Below are 20,093 nucleotides of genomic sequence, written 5' to 3' on the forward strand. Positions count from 1 at the left end.
GTGAAGCAGCAGTGCTAACCACTGTGCTACCATGTCGCCCGTTTGTTTATAACTTAGAAAAGTGCACTATTCTCATTGACTGTATTTTTCAAGAGTCTATTTGTGTGTGTTAAATCTTTGGGGTGAACACGTGAATAAGCAATCCTCTTTGTTTAAACCCGCAAAAAACTTGCTGCTATTTTTGTTACTCGGGTTAAGAAACACACACACCTTCATTTCTGAAAACCGCTGATTACAGACAGTAAGGGAAGGGAAAAGGGATTTCAGTTCTCTCTCATCGTTGGACCGTATCACCACACTCAAAAAGAAACATTCTCTTCTGCATTTGGCTACCCACGTGTTTCCTTCATTTCAGCGTTGACACAGTAATGCTAGCCAGCCATTTAGAAACTCCTTGGTGTGAAGCGTAGAATCATAGAATTTACAGTGCAGGAGGGGGCCATTCGGCCCATTGAGTCTGCACCAGCCCTTGGAAAGAGCACTCTACTAAAGGCCATGCCTCCACCCTATCCCAGTAACCCCACCTAACCTTTTTTTGGACACTGAAGGCAATTTAGCATGGCCAATCCACCTAACCTGCAAGTCTTTGGACTGTGGGAGGAAACCGGAGCACCCGGAGGAAACCCACGCAGACACGGGGAGTTGTGCAGACTCCGCACAGACAGTGACCCAAGCTGGGAGTCTAACCTGGGACCCTGGAGCTGTGAAGCAACTGTGCTATCCACTGTGCTACTGTGCTGCCCCAAAAGCAGACTGTGAATCTGGATAATGTTCCATAATGTGCGCACGCTATATTTTTTGAAGTGAAATAGTAGCCCTATTGTTCAAGTTGCTTTTCATCAAACAACACTGGAAACACATTAAGTGAGTAAAAAGGGCGTATGGCTTCCTGTAGTCACAGCGGTTGCTGCAATTGACATGTGTCCCTCCAAAAGATCAGGGGAGGGAGGCAGACGTCGGTGAGGGTTCCAGACCCTAATCACTACTATCTGAAGGCCTTTTCTGAAAATGTGTGTGCTTGTGATGGGATCGGGCTTACCTGCGATGCCTCTTCATGCCGTCCAGTTCGAAGGTGTCTCTTGAGAAATGGTCCCATAATTTACATTTGGGCTTAAGAACAAGCACTGTAACTCAATATTTAAATTGACAGATAATATAGCTAATGTTGAGGAAGAATGCAGCATAGTTCAAGAAAACATAGAAAACTTGTAGATTTGGCAGCGAAGTGGCTTTAATACAGATAAATGTGAGCTGATGCACTTTGATTGGAAAATTGGAAACATCAAACGCCATTGAACAATGTTTTTCAAACTTTTTCCCTGAGACCCACTTTTTCCAACCAGCCAACATTTGGGACCCACGCCTGATGACCGTCGTGACACACACTGGCCAACCTTCACAACACATGCCGGCTGACCTTTGCAACACACGCAAGTTCACTTACATTCAATGTGAAAGAGCCTGCTTGGTCCTTCCAATCTCACTCCAATCGGGTTCACAGGAAGAGAGAGCAATGCACACATCAGGTGCAGACTTCAGCCAGTTCCTTTGTGCCATCTTCATCTTTATGAGAACGGAAAATCCAACCTGACACGTATAGGTTGTCATGAAAGGCAACAGCAACAAAATGCTTGTTTTACTCAGCACTGGATACTTCTGGGAGATGCTATGACAGCCTCATGGGCTTTTGGCATGTTTTTAATGTGGTATCAGAGGTCAGGAGCAGCAGCATAGTCTTTTCATTTGGAGACAGCTGTAAGTTAATAACTGACTCTGGGGTCTCAACCTCAAAGGGAATTTATCACCCACCATTTCACTTTCAAAATCTGAAACTACTTCTATCATTTGCCAATACTTCCCTGCATGTAACACACATGGGCTTTGCATCCTTATTTGCATTGGCACAATTGACAAAACCATATTTCAAGAAATCATCGTCATGCTGCTTTGTTCGCAAGTTGAGTTTGTTCTTTGTCGGCTGTTAACCAGAGACTGCACAGAAAAACTGGTACTGCTCTGACCTGTGCTGGGCTCCTGAGCAGCTCTCTGCAGCAGATTCAGATGTAAGACCCTGGCCAGTAAGTTCACTGCCCATTTGTTTCTCTGGCCGTCTCTTTACTTGTAAGAAAATAATTCATCTTCTCAGCCCTCTTGCCTTGCTTGCCAGCAGCTAGAAAATGGAAGAAGCTCATCTCTGATTTCGGGCCAAAAGCACGTATATACTGGGCGCTTGGCGTCAAGTGCAGGGAGTGTGGCCTGCTCACTACTGCCTCTTCTGGCCAGGAGAGTGCACACAGCCTCATTTCTTTCTTATTTAAAAGGCGGCATTGGCTGCCATTCTCTTTTTTTTTAAATAAATCTTTTTATTCTCCTCATTTTCAACGTTTTCATCAGTAAACTAAAGAAAAAAACAAACAAATACAATAACAATCCCCCAGACAAAAAAAACGCACCCCGCTCAATATACAGACCAAAACATCTGCACGTACATTCCAGGTAAAAAACAAAAATTCACAATCAATCCGTAAACAGTGTAACCCAAGACAGCAATACCGCCGACCCCACAGCCCCAACCGACCCTTCCTATCCGTCATCCTCATAACTCCGGGCCCTGCCCACTGGGCTTGGCCAGTCCCGTCCCAGTGTGTGGCCGCCATTCTCAATGAAAATGCTGGCAGCAGCCATTGGGCTCTTCTCCCGCGATCGGGGCCAGTGCGGGAATGCTGCGAGCGATCACTCCGCCACCCTCCCCAACACCCACCCGCAGCCCACGCTTTGAAAAACCCTGCCATGGAAAGTAACAAACTGAATTACAGTTGAGTATAATGCATAAATGTGTTAACAAAATTGAGATTTGTTTCCAGGCGTATTTAATTCAAAAGTAATAAAATGCAAAATACTGCAGATATTCGGGTAGCACAGTGGTTAGCACTGTGGCTTCACAACGCCAGGGTCCCAAGTTCGATTCCCGGCTGGGTCACTGTCTGTTCTCCCTGTGTCTGCGTGGGTTTCTTCCGGGTGTTCCGGTTTCCTCCCACAAGCCTCGAAAGACGTGCTTGTTAGGTAATTTGAACATTCTGAATTCTCCCTCAGTGTACCCTAACAGGCGCCGGAGTGTGGCGACCAGGGGCTTTTCACAGTAAACTTCATTGCGATGTAAGCCTACTTGTGACAATCAAGATTATTATTACTATTAATATTGTAAACCTGAAAAGCATAAAATGTTGGAAATACTTATCATAGAATCACTACAGTGCAGAAGGAGATTATTCAGCCCAACAAGTCTGCACCGACCCTCTGAAAGAGCCCCCTATCTTAGCCCACTCCCCCGGATCCCCACCCAACCTGCACATCTTCGGACGCTAATGTTCTATGTCTCATATTTAATCATATCTTTTCAGTACATCTTTACATTCGCTTTTCTCTCATATGCTTCTCTAGTTTCCTTTTGAGAGCCTCTACTCGTTCGCCTCAATCTCTTCCTGTGGTAGCTAATTGCATAGTCTAACCACTGAGTAAATAGATTTCTCCTCATTGTATTTATTACTCATGGACTTGTATTCCTGATACTAGCTTTGGTTCCTCCCTATACGTGGAAACATTCTTTCCACATCTATCCTGTCCATTCATAATTTCAAAGAGCTCGATCAGATCACCTTTCGGCCCTGTCATTTCGAAACCAAAAAAACCCCCCACAACCCGTTCGATCTTTTCTGATAGCTGTAGCCACTCATATCTGATCGTTTCTGCACTTTTGCCAGTACTTCGATATGCTTTTTATCATATGGAGGCTAGGATTGTGTACAGCAGCAGGGTCCTGAACCAGTTTAATATAGCTTCACTACGTCTGAAACGGGAATAGAAAATGCTGTAACTACTCAGCAGGTCTGGCAGCAATCCGAGAGAGGGAAATAGAGTTAATGTTTCAGATTAACAACCTGTCATCAGAACTGAGTAATTAAGCCGAAACTTTAACTCTTGCCACAGACACCGTCAGACCTGTCAAGTATGAGAGAATGGGCGGCACGGTAGCACAGTGGTTAGCACTGCTGCATCGCAGCACCAGGGAAGTGGGTTCAATTCCGGCCTTGGGTGACTCTCTGTGTGGAGTCTGCACGTTCTCCCCGTGTGTGCGTGGGTTTCCTCCGGGTGCTCCGCTTTCCTCCCACAGTCCAAAGACGTGCCGGTTAGGTGGATTGGCCATGCTAAAATTGCCCCTTAATGAGAGAAAAGCGAATGTAAAGATGTACTGAAAAGATATGATTAAATATGAGACAAGGTAGGTGGACTGGGAGTACACTTGTCTGGAGAATAAAGGGCAACGCAGACTAGTTGGGTCGATTCAACAGTTTCTGCGCTGCATACACTATAGTTCAGAGCAGCAAATTTTCTTGGAAGAAATTAGTAGCACAAGTGGATAGCACTGTAGCTTCACAACGCCAGGGTCCCAGGTTCGATTCCCCGCTGGGTCACTGTCTGTGCGGAGTCTGCACGTTCCCCCCATGTCTGCGTGGGTTTCCTCCGGGTGCTCCGGTTTCCTCCCACAGTCCAAAGACGTGCAGGTTAGGTGGATTGGCCATGATCAATTGCCCTTAGTGACCAAAACGATTAGGAGGGGTTATTGGGTTACGGGAATAGGGTGGATCTGAAGGCCTAAGTGGGTCAGTGCAGACCCGATGGGCCGAATGGCCTCCTTCTGCACTGTATGTTCTATGTTCTAAATGTTGGTTTACTTTGTTTAGTTTTTTTAAACTGCTCTGGCATTACCCTAATCCTGAGCTACCCATAAGCAAGAGTTTTATTTGAAGATGTTGTGCACATATCTGGGGTAACTTTGTTCGGATGATATAACTTGTCGCGGATAGGATTTGAGTTTTCCCTTTTATTACCTATGGTCAATATGTTTGTCTGTAAGGGGTGTGTATTTTCTTGCGCTCAGAGCGATGTCCCAATTAAATTAATTCAGCAGCAAGTTCTCCGTGAGTTTTAAAATAAACAAGGTTAATTGTTACCATACACTTGCCCTGGATGTTTCAATACGCCATCTCACACACACTTATCGCACACAAAGAATGGATATGGATGAAAGTAAAACAATCTAATTATAACTTGTAGTTATTTCAGTCTTACTCATGGCAGACCTGTAATTTCTTCGATGATTCAAGGTTTTCGTTGAAGTAAAGATCTTGTAAAATAGGATTCTCAATAAACTGAGGGGTTTCTGGGCAATACGGTGGCGGAGTGGTTAGCACTACTGTCTCACGACGCCGAGGTCCCAGGTTCAAACCCAGCTCTGGGCCGCTGTCCATGTTTAGTTTGAACATTCTCCCCGTGTTTGCGTGGGTTTCGCCCCCACAACCCAAAGATGTGCAGGGTAGGTGGATTGGCCACGTTAAATTGGCCCTTAATTGGAAAAAATGAATTGGGTACTCTAAAATTTTTTTTTTTTAAACTGCGAGGTTTCGACCTTCCAGAAAGTTAGTTCCCAAGTGAACTGAAAGTTGGAAAAGGTTGGAGGAAGTCCTGAGGACCTTTCACTTTCATGGTATTGCAGTTTCTTACTTTGGCTGTTTGAGTAACATGCAGCTGGTTAGTTGATGGCTTTCTGTTGGAAATCTTTCTGCAGAACAGCTTCTTGGGATTTTTTAAAAGCATATTGAAAATATGGTTGCCTGATCACGTGACTTAATCCAGAGACGCTGATTGCTTGTCCCACTATCTCAGTTTGAGAAACGAATTCACTTTTAAAAATCTGAAAACAAAAAGATTACCAATCAAAGTGACAGCAAAGCTGGCTCGCTAATGTCCTTCTGGTGTCCTAGTTGTCATTCCAGCTCCTCACTCATCTGACGCACTGTTAAACGCCCTCTGAACTGGCCGAGGAAGCCAATCAGTCAGACCAGTAAGGATGGGAAATAAATGTCGGCCTTGCCAGTGATCTCCACTACCCAATAATGTAGGGGTGGTGAGGAGGGCAGAACGGTAGCACAGCGGTTAGCACAGTTGCTTCACAGCTCTAGGGTCCCAGGTTCAATTCCCGGCTGGATCACTGCATGTGCGGAGTCTGCACGTCCTCCCCGTGTCTGCATGGATTTCCTCCGGGTGCTCCGGTTTCCTCCCACAGTCCAAAGATGTGTAGGTTAGGTGGACTGGCCATGACAAATTGCCCTTAGTGTCCAAAGTGTGGGGTTAAGTAGGGTGCCCTTTCCAAGGGCCGGTGCAGACTCGATGGGCCGAATGGCCTCCTTCTGCACATTAAATTCTATGATCTATGAGTGGAACTCACCCCTAGCCAATGGAGGAATGTCTCGTTACATTCCACATCAGCCCAGAAGCCTCAGCAACAAACAAGATCTGCTCCAGTTTGTTTCAAGATCTGCCCTGCCAGAAGTATTGATGGAGCCTTTGGGGCACTCGAAGTTCATTTCTCAAATAAAAGAGTTTGGGCTGGTGCTTTAATCAAAGAGTACTCTACTTTTTCATCACATTCTTGGGTTGCGGGAGTCACTGGCAAAGCAACATTTATTTCCTGCCCTAACTTTGAAGTGTTGGCCTCTTCAGAGGGCAATTGATAGTGCACCACATTGGTATTGGGGCTGGAGCCGCAAGTGGGTCGTTAAAAGCACGCTAGTGAACGGGTTGGTCACTCAGCCTGATGACCAACATTTTTGCTTCCAGGGTTTCAATACAAATTCGCAAACGGCGATAGTGGGATTTGCACTCGCGTTCTCTGGATTGTGTTCAGTAAAGCGACAGGTCCACCACCATCCCCGGCACTGGAGTGTACGTTTGGGAGTTGTTTGTTGTTGGGAAGACCTGCCAAAAAATGAAAGCTCGGGGTGATGAAAGTAGAGACCGAGATGGGCAATATTGCAGAGGTAGAAAGCGGCACCAGTTATGGGATTTAATGCTTGGTTTAGCTGAAGTTGGGCACCATCTGAGGTTTCCAGCTTAGACTGACGTCGAACGCTATCAGGAGCAAGGAGACCAGCGTCAAATTTTCATGAATTCAGGGCCTCAGAAAGCACATCCATTGAGGTACCTACTTGGTGTCGGAGTTAAGTTTATATAAATGGCGGGAAAAATTAGAATCATAGAATCCCTGCAGTGTAGAAGGAGGCCGTTCAGCCCATCGAGTCTGCACCAGCCCTCTGAAAGATCACCCTACCTATCCCCATAACCTAGTAACCCCACGTAACCTTGGAACACTAAGGGGCAATTTAGCACAGCCAATCCACCTAACCTACATATCATTGGACTGTGGGAGGAAACTGGAGCACCCGGAGGAAACCCACGCCGACACGGGGAGAACGTGCAGACTCCGCACAGACAGTCACCCGAGGTCGGAATCGAACCTGGCACTGTGAAGCAGCAGTGCTAACTGTATGCTGGAGAAGTATCTCATTAGTGCGTGGTACAGAAGGCAGCAGTGATTTCCCTATGTTGCTGGTCTGTACACAGCAGTAATTACAATGCTTATTCTGGGCCTTCAACAAACCTCCTTACAGTCCTGGGCAAATTCTACTTTGCTAGATATGGAAGCGGTTATTGGTAAACCTTTCTCCAGGTACTATTCTCCTCCACCAGTGTAATGCCTGACGTTTACCGTAGCTTGATTAGACCACACTGCAATACTTGCAGTGACATGCAGGTTAGGTGGATTGGCCATGCTAAATTGCCCCTTAATTGGAACAAAATGAATTGGGTACTCTAAATTTATTTTTTTTAAAGTATAGACCGATTGGGGCAAGTGGCCTGTTTCAGCGCTGTAAATTCTCCGTCAAGCTGTAATGTTCTATGTTCTAAGCCTTATGTGCGTGAGGGAGATGCAGAGTAAATAGCAGAATCTTAGACCCCCGTCGCGGTGGGGAAGGGGCTGTAAAATGCGCCGAGTCGTTCAAAAGCCCATTGATTTCAGCAGTGTTAGGAATGGGTTTACAGACCTTCCAATTAAGTACTAATTTGATATCAATTGTCCAATAGAAGTCACTGATATATAAAGGGAATACAGGCAACACTATTTGTTGGAGGTCTGTATGTGAAGTTGGATCAAAGAAATAAAGGTGTTTCGTGCAGAAGCAGAACTCTTGTCTCCTTTACTCTCAGCAACCCAGAAAGTTACACGAGGGATCGTAAATTCCCACCAACGTGAAATTCCATCCCATGCATGGGCGAGGGAGAGATCACAGTCCGCACACAACTCTTTCCCAGCTGTCCATTATTTGATGCACATTTATCCCCTTGTCTTAATTTTCTTTCAAAGTTCTTGCAGCAGGTCCTACGTTACAATAAATTGTTTCTTCGCCCTTTCATTGCAGGTATTACTTACAACAAACACTGAATGATACAGTAGGGAAGAAGATTGTCATGGATTTCCTGGGTTTTAACTGGAACTGGATTAACAAGCAACAGACTAAGCGAAACTGGGGACAGCTCACATCCAATCTGCTGCTGGTAGGGATGGAAGGTCAGTAGTCACTCTTTTTCTAGGGTCCTTCATCCTCGTATTCTTAACCTATCACTTTTCAGATTTCTAAAAGTAAATCTTCAAGCTGATTCATTGACATTTCAGCTGTCCCGATGGAGGTCTTACCAATAATTAAATAATTTAACAATTTAGAAGGAGTGGGAATGTTAATATTTCTCTATTTGCATATTCTTGAAAAAAATACACATACTGTCAAAGCTTTTTGCCTTGCACTCATCAGGACAGACCCAAGAATGCCAAATTCCAAAGGGAGCAGCAGGTTATACTTGCCATTCAGTGAGGTGGAGTTCCCACAATAGATAATGGAGGCAAAAAATATATTTGAGAGTCCAAGATCATAGAATCGTAGATATTTGAGGGAGGTTTTGATCACGATCAAGAAGCAGAAACTGTTTCCACCGGTCAGTGAGTCAGTAACCAGAAGTAAGGTCGTCAAGAACAATCAAGGTGGGAGATTAGAATTTGTCGAGGACTTTTAGGACATTGGTTCCCCTATAAGAAGGTGATGGAATCCATGTTGACTTTTTACTGGCAAGTGGATAAATATTTGGAAGAAAAATTCAAAAGGTTTTTGAGTGAGGGCAAGCGATTAGGTGGCTGGCTCTTTCGGAGAACTGGTGATGGGCTGAATAGTGGTCACCTGTGCTGGAATATTCTAGAATCCTATATGACAACAAGAGTAGAAGACATGCACGAGGAACTCTGGAGCAAACTATACAATCATCTGGTCAATACTGTTATTCCTGGTCACCCAAGCCACAAAGGAACCATTCGAACGCTGTGCAGGAAGGTCTGCAGTTACTTTGTAGCTGTATATGTAAGATTATAAATTATATAGGAAAGATTATCCAGCATATTACTTCAAACTAAATTGTGTGGCTATAATAAGGGGATGCAGGGTTAAGCAGGTAGATGTACAATAATGTTAGGAAGGTCTTTGTACATTGTGGTCAACCCATGGAATGGCCATCTAAGCGGAGCAGTGGAGATGAAAACTCTCAGACTATTTAAGAATCAATTGGATGCTGCAAGGGGCAACTAGGCAGGGAGGATCTTTCTGGATCGATCAGTTGAAATGGGGTTGACCTTCAAATGGCCTTTGCTTACCTGTATCTCCTGATCTTTGAAGAGAAGATTTACCTCACCTGAAGGAGCTATGACAATCCAAACAAAAGTCCATTGCTGATTGGTCTGCTCCTGATGATTCACTTGATTAAAACTAAAAAAAAACATTTATTCAGGGACTAACCAGCATTTATTGCCCATCCCTAATTGCCCTTGAGAAGGTGGTGACGAGCTGCCTTCTTGAGCCGCTGCAGTCCATGTGAGGTGTACTTTCTGGTGAAATGGTTGCAATTTCTAATATCGATTTAAATTGCTACTGCATTGCATTCTTTGCCTTTTTCTAGGAAATGTCACACCGGCACACTATGATGAACAGCAGAACTTCTTTGCACAAATTAAGGGTTACAAACGCTGTATTCTCTTCCCACCTGATCAGTTTGATTGTCTATATCCATACCCAGTTCATCACCCGTGTGACAGACAGAGCCAGGTAAGGCATCCTTTAATCAATAATCCGACTTCCAATAATCGCCTGAAAGTGGCATTCATTTTCCAAAGTAAGCTGTTCTCATCTGAATACTGCTCCTCAGGGACGCATTAATAATAATCTTTATTATTGTCACAAGTAGGCTTACATTAACATTGCAATAAAGGGGCAGCGCAGTGGCACAATGGTTAGCACTGCTGCCTCATGGCGCCGAGGCCCCGGATTCGATCCCGGCTCTGGGTCACTGTCCGTGTGGAGTTTGCACATTTTCCCCTTGCCCCCACAACCCAAAGATGTACAGGGTAGATGGATTGGCCACGCTAAATTGCCCCTTAATTGGAAAAAAATTAATTGGGTACTCTAAATTTTTTTTAAAATTACAATGAAGTTACAGTGAAAAGCCCCTAGTCGCCACATTCCGGCGCTTGTTCTGGTACACTGAGGAAGAATTCAGAATGTCCAAATTCCCAACAATCATGTCTTTCGGGACTTGTGGGAGGAAACCGGATGAAACCCACGCAGACACTGGAAGAACGTGCAGACTCCGCACAGACAAGTGATCCAAGCTGGGAATTGAACCTGGGACCCTGGTTCTGTGAAGCAACAGTGCTAACCACTGTGCATTCTGAAGCACGGCGGCAGCATATCCACAAATGCTGAGGACACCCCAGTTCCAATTCCTCACCATCTCTCTCGACCCCTCAACAACCTCTAAATTTGGCCAGCACGGTGGCGCAGTGGGTTAGCCCTGCTGCCTCACGGCGCCGAGGTCCCAGGTTCGATCCCGGCTCTGGGTCGCTGTCCGTGTGGAGTTTGCACATTCTCCCCGTGTTTGTGTGGGTCTCGCCCCCACAACCCAAAGATGTGCAGGGTAGGTGGATTGGCCACGTTGAATGGCCCCTTAGTTGGAAAAAAAGAATTGGGTACTCTAAATTTATATTAAAAAGAACAACCTCTAAATTGTTTGGCCGTTTCACCAAAGTCCAGTCCTGGAAAGGCGCAGAAATTCTCTCCTACATATTCGGTAGGCCAAAGGAATTGTTTTCAGATCCCGCCATGTTGCCTACCATCTATGCCATCCGTCTCTCAGGAGACTGCCTGAGACTGAACTTGTCTGTTCACAAGCTTGGCGCCCATATTTGACCCAAAGGTGTTGCTCTGACCACATAGCTGTGCCATCGCGAAGATCTCCTATTTCCACCTCCATCACGTCGCCCACCTCCACCCCACCAGCTCCCTCATGCATGGGTTACCTCTTAACCTGATTATTCCAACATTTTATTAACAGAGGGCTTGGGTTTAAGAGCCGTGGGGTTATGCTGCAACTGTACATGACCCTGGTGAGACCACATTTGGAGTATTGTGTGCAGTTCTGGTCACCTTACTATAGGAAGGATGTGAAGCATTGGAAAGGGTGCAAAGGAGATTTACCAGGATGCTGCCTGGTTTGGAGGGTAGGTCTTACGAGGAAAGGTTGAGGGAGCTAGGGCTTTTCTCTTTGGAGCGGAGGAGGACGAGAGGCGACTTAATAGAGGTTTATAAAATGATGAGGGGGATAGATAGAGTGGACGTTCAGAGACTATTTCCTCGGGTGGATGTAGCTGTTACAAGGGGGCATAACTATAAGGTTCAGGGTGGGAGATCTAGGAGGGATGTCCGAGGTAGGTTCTTTGCTCAGAGAGTGGTGAGGGTGTGGAATGGACTGCCTGCTGTGATAGTGGAGTCGGACACTTTCGGAACTTTCAAGCGATTATTGGATAGGCACATGGAGCAGACCAGAATGACAGGGAGTGGGATAGCTTGATCTTGGTTTCGGACAAGGCTCGGCACAACATCGAGGGCCGAAGGGCCTGGTCTGTGCTGACCTGGTCTATGTTCTCTGGTCCAGCCTCCCATGTTCTACCCTTTGTAAGCTTGAGGTCATCCAAAATTCTGTTGCTGAGCACAATGTCACTCCCAGTCTCACTGCCCTACATTGGCTTCTGGTTAAGTAAAAGTTCAGTTTAATATTCTCGCTGTTGTTTACTACAAATCCTTCCGTGGCCTCACCCCTCTCCTCTCTATCTCTGTTAACTCCCACACCCCTCTGAGATATCTGCACTCCTCCAATGCTGGACTGTTGAGCATCTCCCGTTTTAATCGCTCCACCATTAGTGCCCGTCCTGAGCCCCAGTCTCTAAAATTCCCTCCCTAAATCTTTCGGCCTCTCTAACTTTCCTCCGTTAAGGTAATCCTTGAAATCTGCCTCTTTGGTCATGCCTTTAGTCAAATGTCCTAATACCTTCCTATGACTCAGTGTCACATTTTGTTTGCTAACAGGCCTGTGAAAACCCCTTGGGGCATTTTGTCATGTTGAAGGCACGATTAAGTTGTTGGGAAAAGGACACCTTGAACTCCTTGCACTTGGTCATAGATCACCTCATGTATTTTCCTCTATTTCTTTCTTTTTCTGAAGATTTTCAAACTGGTTTCCTTGGTTCCACTGTGAATGCAGATAACCTGCCCTCAGGCCGTGGTCAGTACTGACCCCTCAGGCCGTGGTCAGTACTGATCTAATCTGATGTGACCTGTTTGTTCGTGAAGGCAGCCATCCGTTCTGAGCTTTCCGACATCAGCAGTGACGCGATGGGAGTTCAGCAACATCACACCATTCTGTGGGACTAACTCTTCCGAAAAAGGTCAAAGTCACCTTTACTTCAGAGTTCAGGGGGCCTTGACCCATTCCTCAATCAGCAGAAACATAGGACAATAACCCGCCCTTTTCAGTGCTGATTTGAAGAGCTCAGCTTAAGGATGGGAACGATAGGGGAATATAATGTTGCTAACTTTTGGTTGACTCTTAAATGTTGCCCGTTGTATCTTTACTTAATTTGCTCTGTTTCTATAACCTTTGCTCTAGAGTCACCAGGTATCTTTATGATACCGCCACGAGGTTCAAGTTCAAGTACTGATCAATAACTCGACACACCAATTAGTAAGATTCAAATCAAAACACATTTATTATACACAGTAAATCACTACTCATGCATAAAACTCTACTTACTAGGCTATCTCTATCACTAAAAGGCCTATACTTAGCTTGGAACTGGCCCACCAGGTCAGGGGAACAAATGGCCTTTTGTTCGATTCTGAGTCTGCAGGATTCGAAGCTGGTATAGACTGGTAGCTAGGAGGGCCTATCTCGAAGCGTGCGTTGACTGGAGACTTACTTGGTTGATGCGGCAGCTAGGCAGTTCACTGTCAAGGGTTGTTTCGAGCTGCTGAGTGACCCTGCCAAGAAGGACGAATTGAACTTGGGGACTCTACTTTATCGTCCCCAGGGGCTTCACGCCGTTCGGGGTGGACGGCGTATCTGGTTCCAAGTGATTGGACTACGTTCCGATCACTTGGATCGATTTCTCCAATACTGGAGTTGTTCCCTGATCGCTGGGCGGTCCCCGAGTGTCCGTTGGCCTTCCTTTGTCTTGGCTCCTGCTGGCGCCGAGGAGTCTGGCTTGGCCTTATTCACCTTACATGTTTCAATTGTACCCGGGGATCGCTCATTAGTATGCAGATGGCTGTGAGTTTCAGTGCTGTCTGGGCTTTTGCAAGTTCTAATACACAGGATTTTTGTACTTGCTAGTTTTTGCCTGTGTTGACTGAATTTCCCTGTAGTCTTTGCGGATCTCCATTTTAAGTTGGGAAGTGGCCAACCCAGGTGGCTACAATAAATACCACAGTGATACCGTCCTGAGGCCAGGTTTGAGGTTTACTATAGCCCAACTCTTCCTCACAATTCCCGTATTCTAGAAGATTGGGTGAGCAGTCAACTATTGATGCAGGAAGGACTGGCTGCCTGCACACTTATCAGAAAGCTATAATATGTGGAAAACGCTGACAATGATCCTTACAGTGGAGGAAGAGGCCATTCGGCCCATCGGGTCTGTACCGACCCTCGGAAAGAGTACTCTATCCAGGCCCAACCCCCTACTCTATCCCCATAACCCCACCTCACCTTCACATCTTTGGACACTAAGGGGTAATTTGGCATGGCCGATTCACCTAACCGGCACATCTTTAGACTGTGGGAGGAAACCCATAGTCTCGGGTTGTCTTTTGTACGCGCGTTTATTTTTTTATATTCGGGTTCTGGGGCAGCAGGAGGAAATGGAAGCCGAAAGGGTAAATGTCAAATTGGAAGTGAGAAAGCTTAAGAAACAAGAGTGACATAAAAGCAGAGAAATAGAGCGAGAAACGAGAGAAGAGAAGGAGTTTTGGGAAGTTGCAAAAACCCGTTCACGTAAAAACGTTTCCTGAACAAAGCGGCACTGGGGGGGAAAAAAGAAAAGTGTTTGGTTTGGGCGAGACCAACCGAAGGAGGGAGTGGACCTTGAACGTTTGCTTGCCTAAATTTCTGACGAGGTAGGTAACTCCATCGGTGAAGGCCTCTTTGGGAGAAAGCGATTGATTTTAACCTTGGTTTTTGAAACGGTTTTTCTCTTCTATCATCCATCCAGGTGGATTTTGAAAACCCAGATTATGAAAGATTTCCCAACTTCAGGAACGTTGTAGGATATGAAACAGTGGTTGGGCCTGGAGATGTTTTGTACATCCCTATGTACTGGTAGGTAAAACACCAAACTTTTTTTAAAAATATATATTTTATTCAAAATTTTGTGGCCAAACATAACAGTACATAGCTTTTCTTTTGAACAACAACAAAGCAATATAAATAACCGTGGCCAATTTTAAACAAATAAATAAATAATATATAAACAAAAACAAAACTGAGTGGCAACTGCCTTGTCAAAAATAGTTACTCTCCAAAGATACAATCCAACAGTCCAATATACATTACCTATAACAAGTGTCTATACATATACAATGACATCCCTGAGAGACCGTACGGTTCCTCTCTCTCTTCCCCCTCCCCCCTGGGTTGCTGCTGTTGTCTTCTTCTTTTCCATTCCCTCTATCTTTCTGTGAGGTAGTCGACGAACGGTTGCCACCGCCTGGTGAACCCTTGAGCCGAACCCCTTAATACGAACTTGATCCGTTCTAACTTTATAAACCTTGCCATGTCGTTTATCCAGGTCTCCACACCCGGGGGTTTGGCTTCCTTCCACATTAACAATATCCTGCGCCGGGCTACTGGGGACGCAAAGGCCAAAACATCAGCCTCTCTCGCCTCCTGCACTCCCGGCTCTTCTGCAACCCCGAATATAGCCAACCCCCAGCTTGGTTCGACCCGGACCCCCACCACCTTCGAAAGCACCTTTGCCACCCCCACCCAGAACCCCTGTAGTGCCGGGCATGACCAGAACATGTGGGTGTGATTCGCTGGGCTTCTCGAGCATCTCCCACACCTATCCTCTACCCAAAAAAATTTACTGAGCCGTGCTCCAGTCATATGCGCCCTGTGTAGAACCTTGAATTGTATCAGGCTTAGCCTGGCACACGAGGACGATGAGTATACCCTACGTAGGGCGTCAGCCCACAGCCCCTCCTCAATCTCCTCCCCCAGCTCTTCTTCCCATTTCCCTTCCAGCTCATCTACCATGATCTCCCCCTCGTCCCTCATTTCCCTATATATGTCCAACACCTTACCATCCCCCACCCATGTCTCTGAGATCACTCTATCCTGCGTCAGGAGCTGCGGGAATTCCCTCACCTGTTGCCTCGCGAAAGCCCTCAGTTGCATTTACCGAAATGCATTCCCTTGGGGCAGCCCATATTTTTCCGTCAGCGCACCCAGACTCGCAAACGTCCCATCCACGAACAGATCTCTCAATTGTACTACCCCAGCTCTTTGCCATGCTCCAAATCCCCCATCCATTCTCCCCGGAACAAACCTATGGTTATTTCTTATCGGGGACCGCACCGAGGCTCCCGTCTTTCCCCTATGCCGTCTCCACTCCCCCAAATTTTCAATGTAGCCACCACCACCGGGCTTTTGGTGTATTTCTTCGGTGAGAACGGCAACGGTGCCGTCACCATTGCTTGTAGGCTAGTCGCCCTCTCCAATCTCTTCCACGCCGCTCCCTCCCCTTCTCCCATCCACTTACACACCATTGAAACATTAGCGGCCCAGTAATAGTCGTTTAGGCTCGGTAGTGCCAACCCCCCCCCTGTCCCTACTACGCTGCAAAAATCCCCTCCTCACTCTCGGGGTCTTCCCGGCCCACACAAAACTCATAATACTCTTCTCGATTCTCTTGAAAAAAGCCTTTGTGACCACCACCGGGAGGCACTGAAACACAAAAAGGAATCTTCGGGAGAACCACCATTTTAACCGCCTGCACCCTACCTGCCAGTGACAGGGACACAATGTCCCATCTCTTAAAGTCCTCCTCCATCTGTTCCACCAACCGCGTTAAATTAAGCCTGTGTAATGTACCCCAATTCTTGGCTATCTGGATCCCCAAGTACCGGAAGTCCCTTGTTACCTTCCTCAACGGTAAATCCTCTATTTCCCTGCTCTGCTACCCTGGATGCACCACGAACAACTCACTTTTCCCCATGTTCAATTTATACCCTGAAAAATCCCCAAACTCCCCAAGTATCCGCATTATCTCTGGCATCACCTCCACCGGGTCCGCCACATAGAACAACAAATCATCCGCATACAGAGATACCCGGTGTTCTTCTCCTCCCCTGAGTACTCCCCTCCACTTCCTGGAACCCCTCAATGCTATGGCCAGGGGCTCAATCGCCAATGCAAACAATAACAGGGACAGAGGACATCCCTGCCTCGTCCCTCTATGGAGCCGAAAATAATCAGACCCCCGTCCATTCGTGACCACGCTCGCCATCGGGGCCCTATACAGCAACTGTACCCATCTGATATACCCATCTCCAAAGCCAAATCTCCTCAGCACCTCCCACAAATAATCCCACTCCACTCTCTCAAATGCTTTCTCGGCATCCATCGCCACCACTATCTCCGCTTCCCCCTCTGGTGGGGGCATCATCATTACCCTTAGCAGCCTCTGTATATTTGTGTTCAGCTGTCTCCCCTTCACAAACCCAGTTTGGTCCTCATGAACCACCCCCGGGACACAATCCTCTATCCTCGTTGCCATTACCTTAGCCAGAATCTTAGCATCCACATTCAGGAGGGAAATGGGCCTATAGGACCCGCATTGCAGCGGGTCTTTTTCCTTCTTTAGGAGGAGCGATATCGTTGCCTCTGACATAGTCAGGGGCAGCTGCCCCCTTTCCCTAGCCTCATTAAAGGTTCTCATCAGTAGCGGGGCCAGCAAGTCCACATATTTCCTGTAGAATTTCACTGGGAATCCGTCTGGTCCCGGGGCATTCCCCGCCTGCATGCTTCCAATTCCTTTCACTACTTCCTCCGTCTCAATCTGTGCTCCCAGTCCCGCCCTCTCCTGCTCCTCCACCTTAGGAAATTCCAGCTGATCCAGAAAGCACATCATTCTCTCCTTCCCTTCCGGGGGCTGAGCTTCATATAATCTTTCATAAAATGCCTTGAACACTCCATTCACTCTCTCCGCTCCCCGCTCCATCTCTCCCTCCTCATCTCTCACCCTCCCCCTATCTCCCTCGCTGCTCTCCTTTTCCTCAGTTGGTGGGCCAGCAACCTGCTCGCCTTCTCCCCATATTCGTACTGTACCCCCTGTGCCTTCCTCTATTGTGCCTCTGCATTACCCGTAGTCAACAAGTCAAATTCTACATGTAGCCTTTGCCTTTCCCTGTACAGTCCCTCCTCCGGTGCCTCCGCATATTGTCTGTCCACCCTCAAAAGTTCTTTCAACAACCGCTCCCTTTCCCTACCCTCCTGCTTTCCTTTATGTGCCCTGATAGATATCAGCTCCCCTCTAACCACAGCCTTCAACGCCTCCCAGACCACTCCCACCTGAACCTCCCCATTGTCATTGAGTTCCAAGTACCTTTCAATACACCCCCTCACCCTTAAACACACCCCCTCATCTGCCAATAATCCCATGTCCATTCTCCAGGGTGGGTGCTGTTCTTTTTCCTCCCCTATCTCCAGGTCCACCCAATGTGGAGCGTGGTCCGGAATAGCTATAGCCGTGTACTCCGTCCCCGTCACCTTCGGGATCAGTGCCCTTCCCAAAACAAAAAAGTCTATCCGTGAATAGACTTTGTGGACATAGGAGAAAAATGAAAACTCCTTACTCCTAGGTCTACTAAATCTCCAGGGGTCTACTCCTCCCATCTGCTCCATAAAGTCCTTGAGCACCCTAGCTGCAGCCGGCCTCCTCCCGGTCCTGGACCTCGATCTGTCCAGCCCTGGGTCCAGCACCGTATTAAAATCTCCACCCATTACCAACTTTCCCGCCTCTCGGTCCGGGATGCGTCCCAACATACGCCTCATAAAATTGGCATCATCCCAGTTCGGGGCATATACGTTCACTAAAACCACCGCCTCCCCTTGCAATCTGCCACTCACCATCACGTATCTGCCCCCACTATCCGCCACTATGGTCTTTGCCTCAAACATTGCCCGCTTCCCCACTAGTATGGCCACCCCCCTGTTTTTTGCGTCTAGCCCCGAATGAAACACCTGCCCTACCCAACCTTTGCGAAGTCTGACCTGGTCTATCAGTTTCAGATGCGTCTCCTGCAGCATAACCACATCTGCCTTCAGTTTTTTTAGGTGTGCGAGTACCCGTGCCCTCTTAATCGGCCCGTTCAGCCCTCTCACGTTCCACGTGATCAGCCGGGTTGGGGGGCTCTTTACCCCCCCCCCCCTTGTCGACTAGCCATCTCCTTTTTCAATCCAGCTCCTCTCCCGGTTCCCACGTAGCCGTATCTCCCCACAACGGCGCCCTCCCGCCCCGACCACCCCACCCCATACCAGCTCCCCCTTCTCCCCAGCAGCAGCAACCCAGTTAACCCCCCCCCCCGGCTAGATCCCTTTCTAGCGTAATTGCACCCCCCATGTTGCTCCCAGAAGTCAGCAAACTCTGGCCGACCTCGGCTTCCCCCCGTGACCTCGGCCCCCACTGTGCGAGGCCCCCTCCTTCCTGCTTCCCTGTTCCTGCCATGATTACCATAGCGCGGGAACAAAGCCCGCGCTTCCCATTTGGCCCCGCCCCCAATGGCCGGCGCCCCCAGCTCCCCATCCTCCCTCCCCCCCCCTCCCCCACGATAAAACACCAAACTTAACAGCACTTGTTACAAACTATCGCAGCACATTTTGGTTCAAAAATGCATGTTGGTCACTCTCCCAGCAGCAAATGAAAGAGATTCAGTGTGGGGAAGCAGATTAAATTACTGGGAACAAAAGCGAAACACAATGAGGATGTATTTTCATGTATCATGTACAAAGGGGTGGCATTCTCTGATGTAACATGTAATATACCAATTGCACTGGGATAGCTGTGTTTGATATGGAAGAGTTTACATTTTCCCCATTTACCTATAGTGTGGGTAGGCGTGGTTGGAGAAACCCATGCGGAGCATTAGAATAATGCACTTTTCATTCTATATCTGAACACGGACAGCATTTCATGCTCATGATGCTTGTACAGTAAGTGGGACAAGATTGTCAGAGCAATAGGACAATTTACTCTTCACTGACTGTCAGCGGTAGCTTTATCAAAAGTGGAGGCGTGAAAAGAACTTTATTCTGGAGCAAGATTATCTGCAGTAAATCTGGTTTTGAGAAAACTGCGCGGATTGCGAAGGGCATGTTACAGCTCATTATCTGAAGCAATCCTGGTCTGCATATTCAGGGTGAGAAATAGAGGAACGGGAGTGGGACGATCACTTGATTGAACCCACTTCCGCATTTTGTTTCAGTTGCTTCACAAAACACACCATTTGAAAGAATCCAAGAGACCAACATTATTGCAGCACACAAGGAGACCAATTGGTTTACCCTTGTTGCAGAGTACAGCTATTCGGCTTTAGTGTACTTTACTCTCCCATTCACGAGAAACCAGGTGAAGACTATAGGAGTTATAAAAGAGGCCTGAATTGCGAGGTATAGCACGGGCTATTCCAAGCCGGCATGCCAGAAAAACCTATTCATGGATTGTACAGGCAAATATATTTCAGATTCAGTTCCAAGAAATTAACATATAC

General features: G+C 47.1%; 1 protein-coding gene across 1 annotated transcript in view; it reads left to right on the plus strand.

Moving 5' to 3' along the window:
- The window catches only part of hif1an (hypoxia inducible factor 1 subunit alpha inhibitor), a 207,969-nt gene that overhangs the window by 161,843 nt on the left and 26,033 nt on the right, over positions 1–20,093 (plus strand). Inside the window, exons 3-5 of the mRNA XM_072491804.1 lie at positions 8,319–8,467; positions 9,898–10,043; positions 14,537–14,643. Of these exons, the coding sequence (XP_072347905.1) occupies positions 8,319–8,467; positions 9,898–10,043; positions 14,537–14,643 (402 nt within the window). The remainder of the gene's footprint in view (positions 1–8,318; positions 8,468–9,897; positions 10,044–14,536; positions 14,644–20,093) is intronic.

This window comes from Scyliorhinus torazame, chromosome 28, assembly GCF_047496885.1.
Source record: "Scyliorhinus torazame isolate Kashiwa2021f chromosome 28, sScyTor2.1, whole genome shotgun sequence".
NCBI lineage: Eukaryota > Metazoa > Chordata > Chondrichthyes > Carcharhiniformes > Scyliorhinidae > Scyliorhinus > Scyliorhinus torazame.